The following is a 9,474-nucleotide window of genomic DNA, read 5'->3' as shown; positions in this document are numbered from 1 at the left end:
AAACCAAACCAGATTACTTACTACATCACATTCCATTTAGTCACCTTACCACGTTATATAGGAATCCTATTTCTTGCTAGCCAACCTCAATAACAGGGACTTTCTTTGACTAATTTTAAGGGGTTGCTTGGTGTAATTAAATTTAGATCAATAGATCTTGTGAATATCAGACGTATACCTAAAGTTGGAAATCTGGGCCAGTCAGGCAATGCCATGACAAATGAATCTGAACACTACCAGCCATACGAGTCCTTCGGGGACACCAAAAAGCTAAGTTCTTTTGACTTTGTCAGCAAGACACCAAAAGAAGGAAAAATGGTCGAGGTGGACTTCAATTATGGATGATCGGGGCTTCTTTTCGGAAACTACAGCAATTATTGATTTTGCAATTCGGCATCAAGACAAGATAGTTTCCCTATTGGTAATGATACATTGGGTTACAAAGGTCTCCTTACTAATGTGTACATTCAATAATAACGTTAAAAGGATATTACAGGTTGCTACCACTCACTGTTAGTAAACTACAATGGCAGCTACAGGGGTCACTCCGAAGTTGATTTGAGCCATCCAGCAATGCGTTGAATGGCCTGAATTATAAGAGTTAACTTGCTAACGACATTCGTGTCACCCTGCAGAATGTAGGTCAACTGGTTCGACAAATCGGGACTTTCTTCTCCTCTTGGGTTCAGGAGTGCACCGTATGCCACTAACCTTTCCAAGTTTCACTGGTGACTTTCCGTTTATTTGAGAAGATGCCTCTGTTGATTTATGTACCTTAGAAGATGACTTCACTGTGGGAGATTTTGCAGTCCCGGTGTTGTCTTTGTCAACTTTTCCACATGCTTTGCTCAATGGAGACTTAACTCTCTTTCTTGACAACCGAAATCCAGCATCCTCTCTTCTCTTGTCATGCTTAAGGAGCCGAACATGGAAGGGATTCACAGCTGTGTAACAAACAGACTCACCATCAACCCCACTCCTGTCCAACTCAACGTTTCCATTGTTTACCTGAAAATTATAATATTAAATAGGAATTCAGTTGTCACTATAACACCCAGAAAGCAGACAGTAAGCGCGTTTTAGAAATAAATTATCTAAACCCTGTATGATGTTCCACATACTCCTTTAAGACAGAACAAAAGCAAACTGGTGCTTAGTCTTTTCTATTTTGTTGGTACATTGAGGCTCCTTAAGCATACCAGATAGGGATAGGGGTCTAGCAACCCAACTAAATCAAAGCAAACAGGTGATTATAATATACAAGAGAAATACCAGTTGCAGGAGTGCAGAAAAACTCCGAGCCACATCATACTTTTCCTGACCTTTTACAACGTCAGCGAAAGACAAGACATCTACATTGTCTGGTTCAAAGGATAGTCTGTCGAGAATTCTTTCGCCGTAGTCATGAATATCAAAAGCAGGGTGTAATTCCTGTGTAAAACATATCATTGATTTAACATGAACCAGTAGACGAAAAACAAGAAGAAAGCAGCTAATACAACTAGTGACTGTTCTGATTTTTTATTTTTTTGGTGAAAGTTTTGACAAAGCAAGGAAGCAAAACAGATGGAACCTACTTGCTTTTCCAAGTTGTGCTCAATTTTCTGTTTCCATGTTGAAACACGTGTAGCCAATTCAGTTTGTTTCTCAGTTTCAGCTATGCTAGCAAGGAGAGCGTCCTGCATAAAGAAACATTGGCAGGCAACCAAAAAAATTGCAGGTAATTACCAAGTTATAGAAACTAAAAAAATTAGCCAAAAAGGAGAAAGAAAAATGAAAAATATAACATGAGAAGAAACACCAAATTGCCAGCAAAGAAATATGGAACAGGCTCTTTCTTCCATGACCTAATCATCTGAAATGCCTTAAAAATCATTGATGTGTCTTCTAAGGGACATTTTTTTTGCACAGTATATACTTACTAAGTGAGAGCGACATAAATCTTCCAGGCATGCATGAGGATTTGAATTGTCGTATCCAAATGCTTCATCAGTACCAAACTGTGGACCACCATCCTCAAACTGTAGAATATCACTACATAAGCAATTTAAAAATGTTCCCAGTTGATTTTGAGCCATGCAATAATCAATTAGTTGCTCAGTCTTACCTTGTCATTGTATGGAGGTACATTTTCATCCATGAACAAAGGTTCCGGCATGTCAGCATCCGTATGCCCAAAATCAGGGATCTCATTATCATATTCAGTATCCTCATTTGCACCCATAGGATTGCAGAAGGCATCAAAGGTTTCATGTCTTCCATTAATAAGTGATTCCCGCAGCTGCAATTAAGCAAGCAGGTTCACTAAGAAACAAAAAAGACCAATTTCTAAATAAACCTATGCAACACAAACCTTTTCAAATAATGGAGGAGACTGGGACCCCTTTTGTCTTTCATCGGCACGACGTTGCATCTCCCACATTTCGGTAAGCTCTGGACTAATAGTACCATGCAACTTTGCAGGTGGAAATAGTGTAATCATAGAGACCTGCTTAGTAGAACTAACCACTTTCCTGTTAGAAGCTTTGACTGCTAGAGGAAAACACAACGAAACAGAAGCATGGCGTAAGGTACTTAAAATATTATAAGTGTAACTTAGCAAGCTAAAGAAACAAACACTTGAAAACAACCTTTTCTAAAAGGTTTCACTTTCAAGTTCCCAGGTTCATGGGGATTCAAAGGCTTCCATGGATCATCTTCATCATCTGATTCATCCAAGTCCCTGGGCTCTGAATATCTATCATCCATATCAAATCCATGATCACCACCATCAAAATCATTGCTGGCAGGAGGGTCGGGCCCAATATTACAATTTTTGGCCTCAAAGCTGCAACCAACCCCAGGGGTTTGATTAACATTAGGATCCTGGCATTTATGGAGAGATGACCTACGCGCAGTTCCACCTGAACGTCTTGTAGGTGACTGATAACTTTTTTGGGTTGAGGTGGCCCTATAAGCACTATTTTGTCCTTTACCAGCTCCATCCGCACTCAAATAATCATGCACTGCTACTGCATCGCATGGATCTAATAAAATGAAATCCTGGTAGAGATCATTGGTGGCCAGCTGCAAATACAATTTTTACGACCAAACCAATTAGATACATATATTTAGAAAATGACCCCAAAAAAAATTATTGAACGGAAGAAACTATGGTACCAGATATGACTCTAATTCTCCGAAATCACCAGTAGTATCTAAGCAATCACCTTCAAGTACAACTAGATTTGCTGGGGGCTTCACAAAGGAATTTAAAGGAGCATCTCTGTCCACTGGACTATCTAAACAATTCTTTCCTTCCACTGCAAGAAAAATTGATATCAGTGGGTGATTGCAGCACAATACCCCCATAATGAAATAAACAGTAATGGCTACCTGAGATGTCATCTAAGTCCCAGAACATATCATTTTCTTCATCAGAAATAGCACGGGAACTTTCACCTTCTTCAGCCCGAACTGATGTGCCTTCAGATTGTTCATGCTGCCTATTTAAAAGTGACAGTAAAACAATAAAAATAACAAGAGATATAAATATTTATAAGCATATTTTATTGTGTAACGTAGTTCACTTATGCCCAAATTGATGAGTTGTCATCATCATCATCACAATCATTATGTTTTCCTAGGAGTCAAAACTTTAGACACAACACATACTCCCAACACAAAATTAATGAATTAGCTTGATTATTACAAGACACAACACAACTTGATCGCCACCCCTATCTTTTCCTTTGTTCCAAATACATAAGGTCAGCCATGTGAATGTCTTCAATTCCTTTCTCTTATATCCAGTGTCTCCTGTAATATATATATTTCATATTGCTCCTTCCCATGTTAGTCCTATTCAGCCCCTTGTTCATTTTTACCTTCTACTTTAACTTGCCTTCTTTGGCTATAGGTGAATCTAGTGACCTACGTTATATTTTCTCAGAGCACCCAAACCAACTTCTCTTCTCTTATCGCAAAGAGATGTGACTCCCAATCTTTATCCAACGAATTCCTTTTTGAAAAGTTGATGAGATATGATAATCAACCATATTGAACAACTTAGCCAAGTTTAAAGTATAGATTTCAGAACCTTGAGACCATTATTAACTCAAACACTTCAAAAGCAAGCTAGCAACTTAGGACAGAAGTCAAGCGAGGCAGCAACTAGTTGGCAACTAATATCTATCGGTCTAAGTTATAGTAAAGGGAACTTCAACAGAAATGATTTCGTTATGAAAAATGAATACACCCACAAACACATATTTGGTTGCATATAGACGTAAAGTACAAATCTTTATTAACTTTTGGAAAAATAACAACACCCACAAAGTATAAATAATAATAATTTTAAAGAAATTTACAATAAATTCCCAAAATAAATTATTAAGGAGAGAAAGATAAACCAACCCCTTCTGTGAAAGGAACTCCAAAGCACGCAAAACTAACGAGTACAGATATTCCACCTTCCGACTATACACTTGGATCGAACCCTGAAGCAACAGCGCAGCTACATCCAACCACGATTATAACAAACAATTCCCAAAAAAAAAAAACCTAACCAGTAATTTCAAATAAAAGGAATACCTTCGGCGAAATTAATAGCGACATGGCCTTCGGCTTCGGTGGGTATTTCACCGGAGCAAATCTTCAGCAAATACTCTTCGAGTTTTTGTCCGAGGTCGAGTTCCCAATTGGATTCTAGGTCACGCTCTGCCTGCAATCTATGAAATCCGCCCCCGCCACCACCATTTCCACTTCCGCTCGGTTCGCCTCTGGCGTTAGTCATCTTCTGTAAGTTGAATTGGGAATTGGCGCATTGTGTAGGTGCTGGAGTCACATTTGGCGAAGTCTAGGGTTTTCAATTTAGAGATTCCAGAAAGTGATAATTTTTCAATGTTAACGGAAACTTGAACTGGCAGTGTGTGAAACACTGAAAGTCAAAGACTTTCACTCAGTCTGCAATTCGTGAGCTTGGTTTGGGCAGCGAGAGACAGAGATAAAGCAAGAACAGGGCGAGAGAGAGAGAGAGAGAGAGAGAGAGTGTGTGTGTTTCAAAAAAATTTCGATGGCCGTTTTCCCGCTTCCTTGTAATTGTAGTCGTTTTTTTTTTTTTTTTGGTGTATTTGGGATCTGACTTTGCCACTTTTTGTTGGTTGTTATATTAAAGTTGGTTGGTATTTATTTACTTATATATATATATATATATATATGTTTTCTATATTAGCAATATTGAAAAATGGAAATTCCAACACATGACTTCAGGTGAAGGGTAACTACTCGAAATCACTTAAGCTACAACTTACAAAACCCTTATGCATTGAGATATAAATGTGAGCAACTAAAATCACATTTACATCTTCGTTTACATTTTTTTAGAATAAATTTGACAAAAAACATCATAAGGTGCCACTAAAAAGTTAAAGTATGGCATCTTGCATATCATAAGTCTCATGTTCGAATCCCCACTGCATTTTGATTGTGTGTGTGTGAGAAACCCCCTCTCCTAATTTAGACTATAGCTTGTATTAAAATAAATAAAAAGTATGGCACTACTTTTTGTTCCAATGACATAATTACTCAAGTTATATACATGAAAATTAAAGTACAACATGATGAAATCATGAAATGATTGTTGCTTATAAGGTAATCAATAATATTATCTGTACCACATTTATTGAGTACATTTTGACCATCTCTAATAAAGTGAGCCCTAGTAATGTATACATGGGTGGAGTTGTGTTAAGGCTAGGGGTGGCCTTGGACGCCACCAACCCTCTCCCCACCCAAAAAAAAGTATTTAACCCCTTTGAATGTATATATTGGATGTGGTCACAAATGCAAATAAAAATTGCTATACTGAAGCATATGGCCCCCTCACCACAAATCAATACTTACCAAAATTGTATTTCAATATGAACATAAGAGTAAAATCATACTACATTTATGAAAGAAAACCACTCATTTCAATTTAGTGCTTTTGTAGGCAATAGTTTACTCAATAGGCCAAAAAAAAATCTACAACTAAACTTTTTGTGTTTAACCCTCAAATATAAAATCCTAGCTCCGCCCTGAATGTATATGAGACCCATCTATGTTCAATGGCGGAGCCACCTAAGGACCAAAAGTGGCCCATGCCCCTCTCATATTTATTTATTTATCAGATTTTTACTTATATGTGTATATAAATGTTGTGTTTTTTTGAGTGCCTCTCAAGCTAGTGAAATTGTTGGATGACGACCACCAATGTCCTAGAACTCTTTCTATACATTTTGTTTAGTTATTTTCCCTTTTCTATATGTTCAGGCTTGTAAAATAGAAATTCAAGAGAACATTTTTATGCAAATTAACATAACAAAACCTTCAACATTTCTCTTAGTGTTCCGATTTTATATTAAGTCTTCTTTCATATGACCTAACATGCTCCTTTGACATGAATTTCTGGCTTCATCACTGTCTATAATAAAGAGGTGGTTTGCAATGTGATTAATAGATGTGACACAAATAACAATACTCATAGATAATAATGCAATTTTTAAATCTAAATATGTTCCTCACTTATTGGTGAACTCAAACCATAATAAACAAATATATATAATAATAAATTAAGAAACAAAGATCAGAAAGGAAAAATTAGAAGAATTGAGTGTATTATTTCTTCTCATAAAATCTATTTATAGGCTCTCGGATGACCATTGATTTAACATCTATGGCCTCCTAGTTTACATACAAGAAAACTCTTTTATACACACAATTAAACGTATAAGGCCCCAACGTTGAAGTATTAAAAATATAAAAGAGGCCACTAACTGTTTGTTTAAGGTCGCATTTGGTTCATACGAAAGGAGGTTTGGGGATGAGAAATCAATTATTTTCCCATATTTGGTAAGTCTAGGCATGAGAAATGATTGCCTGATACATGGGAAAGTAGGGGGAAAGTGAAGGCCTTCTCTCAACTTGGGTTTTTATTTTCCCTCAACATGAGAAAATTTGGGAAAATAAGCAAACATTCAATGCACATTTTTCATGACCATTTTGTCCCCATAAACAATTTAGAATTACAATGTATCATTAAATGTATTTTTTTTATTTGATTTAATATGGGTATAATTGGAAAATTATACAAACTTTGGTTTCCATTCCTACTTAAAACAAACATGGGAAAGGAAACAAAGTGAAATCTCCCAATTACTTTCCCGACATTACCAAACGTGATAAATGAATCTTTCATTTCCCATTTCTTGGGAAATGACATGGAAAGTGATTTCCTCTTAAATCCATTCCGTGAACCAAACAGGGCCTAAATGCCTAAACGGAAACCATGCCAGCAACGTAAGGCACTCCGCTGGGCTTTATCCACCTGTCACCCTCCATGAGCCTACCGGCGGTGAAATCCACAGCGTGTTCAGGAGTAAGCTTCTTGATGCCGGACCATGTGACCCTCCGTGTCATGTCCGAGCCGGGCCCTCTGTTGCCGTACTCACCAAACCAGCAACTTTTGTGATTCGTCGAGCCTGTCCACTCCATCCACCCTTCCGGAGTGATGATGTCATCAATCTGCGATTGCATGACGATGGTCCTGGCGAGGGCCTTCCAAGGCCTGCCCAGGTACGCCTTGCTCTTGTCTTTGACAAGAATGTACTCCGGATCCCCAGAGATGGTGCAGTTTTGGAGGACCATGGCCGTGGGCTGGCGCCTGTCCATCCTTCCTTGGGCTGTCACCATGCAAGCCTGGTTGTCCATCGGCTTCCTCACTATCATCTTGCAGTTTTGGAACACCACAGCCGCATCGCCGAAGATGAAGTCGATGGTGCCGCTGATGGTGCAGTCGCGGTAGAATTGCCGGTGGGTTTGGGTGTAGAGGGTGTCTTGGTAGCCGTCCATTTGGCAGTTGTAGAAGATGGACAAGTCGGATTGCACCCGCAGAGCCACGGCTTGGTGCCCTTTGGCTCCTGCTGAGTTCTCAAACCCGATGTCCTTGGCAACGAAATAGTCCCCAACTACAGCTGATAATGTTAACTCGTTAGCAATTTAGCATTGTCACACTTCAAAATGTTAAATATTAATATGTCAGAGTCATATTAATATCATAAATCATATATAGCTTGTTAATATAATGTTCATGTAATTTCTATGTCCTTTCCAATGTGAAATTGCACGTAACTGTCATAATTCTAATTATTTCCTCATTCATATAGCATGTCATGTCATATATATAATTTAAAAAAACTTAATAATTAGGACTTACCAACTGTTGCAGTCTGAAAAGTTTTCGTTCCGTCAGCGTAGTTTTTGTTACCGGTGATCTTGGTCTTAGTTGGGCCATCCCCAATCATCATGACATTTGTCATAAACTTGTCAATCATGACATACTCATTGTACACTCCCTCCTTCACATAAATCACAAACGTCTTATCGGCGTTGTTCTTGGGTATTTGCTTCACAGCTTCCCCAATACTCTTGACCTGCCCGCTCCCGTCCTTCGCCACCGTCACGTCCGGCTTAAGCGACTGCGGGGTTGCCCTTGCCACGTCCATCGTGCGCTTGTCGATCCACACAGGAATAACCTTCGGAGTGTTCTTCTTTGTGCCGCCTCCGGCCCCGGCCGCCAGCAAACGACGTTGGCTTTGTTTCACATTGAAGCTGCCCAACACACTAGTGATTTCGGACACCATGGCAAGCCCATTGCTGGTGAGTTCCTGCGTGGAGTTCAACAAACGCTTCATCTTCTCACCGGCGTCGCCTGTTGTGTTCTGAAACCCGTCCAAGCAAGTCTGCTCGTACGTCATGGCGGCGCTGAGCCAGATCTTGAGATCTTCAGCGTAAGCGTCGATCTTGGAGATATCAAAAGGACCCAGCTTGTCGAAAGAAGCAGCGAGGTCGCCAATGGCGTAGTCCAAGAGCTCCTTGCAATTCTCAAGGGCTTGGTTTGCGCCGGGGTCCTTGGCAAGCTCTTGCAATGTAGTTGAGTTTTTTATGACCTCGTGGAGTTTGTCCATGGCGACCTTGAACCCGGCCTTGATAAGCTCTTTTGGTTCGGTGCTGTTGACCCCAGCAGATTCCAGGCTCTTCTGGCAGGTTTCCTTGTAATCCGTTGGCTGGCAAATGGCCTGAATCGCCTTTGTTGACGTGGTGGTCTGGCCATCGTTGGATTTCGAACCTCCTTTGCTCCATGACGTGGTGACCCCGACCGTGACGGCGATCACCATGGCTACTAGAAACAAGGAGGAGACGGCGATAATGGCGATCTTCTTCTTCTTATTGTTATCGCCGGTCATGTTGAGGAAATCAAATTTTGCAGCTCTTTGATAATGGAATTGATTTTCACGTAAGGTATATCTTTTTTTTTATAGCAGATGGGAGTTTATTTTTGTTTTTTTGATAGCGGCAGGTAATTCGGTTAGGAAACCTGGGGTGGGAGAGAGTCCCTAGAACGCGACAAAATCAGGGGTCCATAATGTTCTCCAAATTTGGAGGCCTCCAAATTAA

At 39.6% G+C, this 9,474-nt stretch overlaps 2 protein-coding genes across 4 annotated transcripts; both read right to left on the bottom strand.

Moving 5' to 3' along the window:
• Window positions 1-389: 389 nt before the first annotated feature.
• Window positions 390-5,055, bottom strand: HEB2 (condensin-2 complex subunit H2-like protein). Of its 3 annotated transcripts, none has more exons than XM_016797114.2 (11): window positions 4,573-5,055; window positions 4,396-4,495; window positions 3,376-3,485; window positions 3,160-3,302; window positions 2,631-3,066; window positions 2,354-2,532; window positions 2,108-2,281; window positions 1,923-2,021; window positions 1,578-1,679; window positions 1,273-1,431; window positions 390-1,008 (listed from the first exon to the last, which is right to left on the bottom strand). In XM_016797114.2, exons 1-11 carry the CDS (start codon window positions 4,772-4,774, stop codon window positions 625-627), a joined length of 2,088 nt encoding a protein of 695 aa, XP_016652600.2. In that variant the 5' UTR covers window positions 4,775-5,055; the 3' UTR covers window positions 390-624. The 3 variants fall into 3 exon arrangements, with proteins under 3 accessions (XP_016652600.2, XP_088902701.1, XP_008245484.2); XM_089046575.1 differs by having other exon boundaries at window positions 1,323-1,431; XM_008247262.3 differs by having other exon boundaries at window positions 2,354-2,529.
• A 1,996-nt stretch (window positions 5,056-7,051) lies between these two features.
• Window positions 7,052-9,317, bottom strand: LOC103343607 (putative pectinesterase/pectinesterase inhibitor 28). Its single transcript, XM_008247261.3, has 2 exons — window positions 8,234-9,317; window positions 7,052-7,991 (listed from the first exon to the last, which is right to left on the bottom strand). The coding sequence occupies exons 1-2, from the start codon at window positions 9,261-9,263 to the stop codon at window positions 7,294-7,296; spliced, it is 1,728 nt and encodes a 575-aa protein (XP_008245483.2). The 5' UTR covers window positions 9,264-9,317; the 3' UTR covers window positions 7,052-7,293.
• Between the last annotated feature and the right edge of the window lie 157 nt (window positions 9,318-9,474).

This window comes from Prunus mume, linkage group LG2 (genome assembly GCF_029339155.1).
Source record: "Prunus mume cultivar Tortuosa linkage group LG2, ASM2933915v1, whole genome shotgun sequence".
NCBI classification, from domain to species: Eukaryota; Viridiplantae; Streptophyta; class Magnoliopsida; order Rosales; family Rosaceae; genus Prunus; species Prunus mume.
Note: the sequence above shows the minus strand (reverse complement) of the source record. Positions and strands in the feature narration are given on the sequence as shown.

What these genes read in the sequence shown, in the direction of transcription:
- HEB2 (XM_016797114.2), bottom strand. Translation starts at nt 4,774, where the DNA reads ATGACTAACGCCAGAGGCGAACCGAGCGGAAGTGGAAATGGTGGTGGC. An exon ending in GAGAATTAGAGTCATATCTG is followed by an intron (nt 3,067 to 3,159) that starts GTACCATAGTTT and finishes TTGTATTTGCAG; the next exon opens with CTGGCCACCAATGATCTCTA. An exon ending in TACCTCCATACAATGACAAG is followed by an intron (nt 2,022 to 2,107) that starts GTAAGACTGAGC and finishes GATATTCTACAG; the next exon opens with TTTGAGGATGGTGGTCCACA.
- LOC103343607 (XM_008247261.3), bottom strand. Translation starts at nt 9,263, where the DNA reads ATGACCGGCGATAACAATAAGAAGAAGAAGATCGCCATTATCGCCGTC. An exon ending in TTTTCAGACTGCAACAGTTG is followed by an intron (nt 7,992 to 8,233) that starts GTAAGTCCTAAT and finishes TAACATTATCAG; the next exon opens with CTGTAGTTGGGGACTATTTC.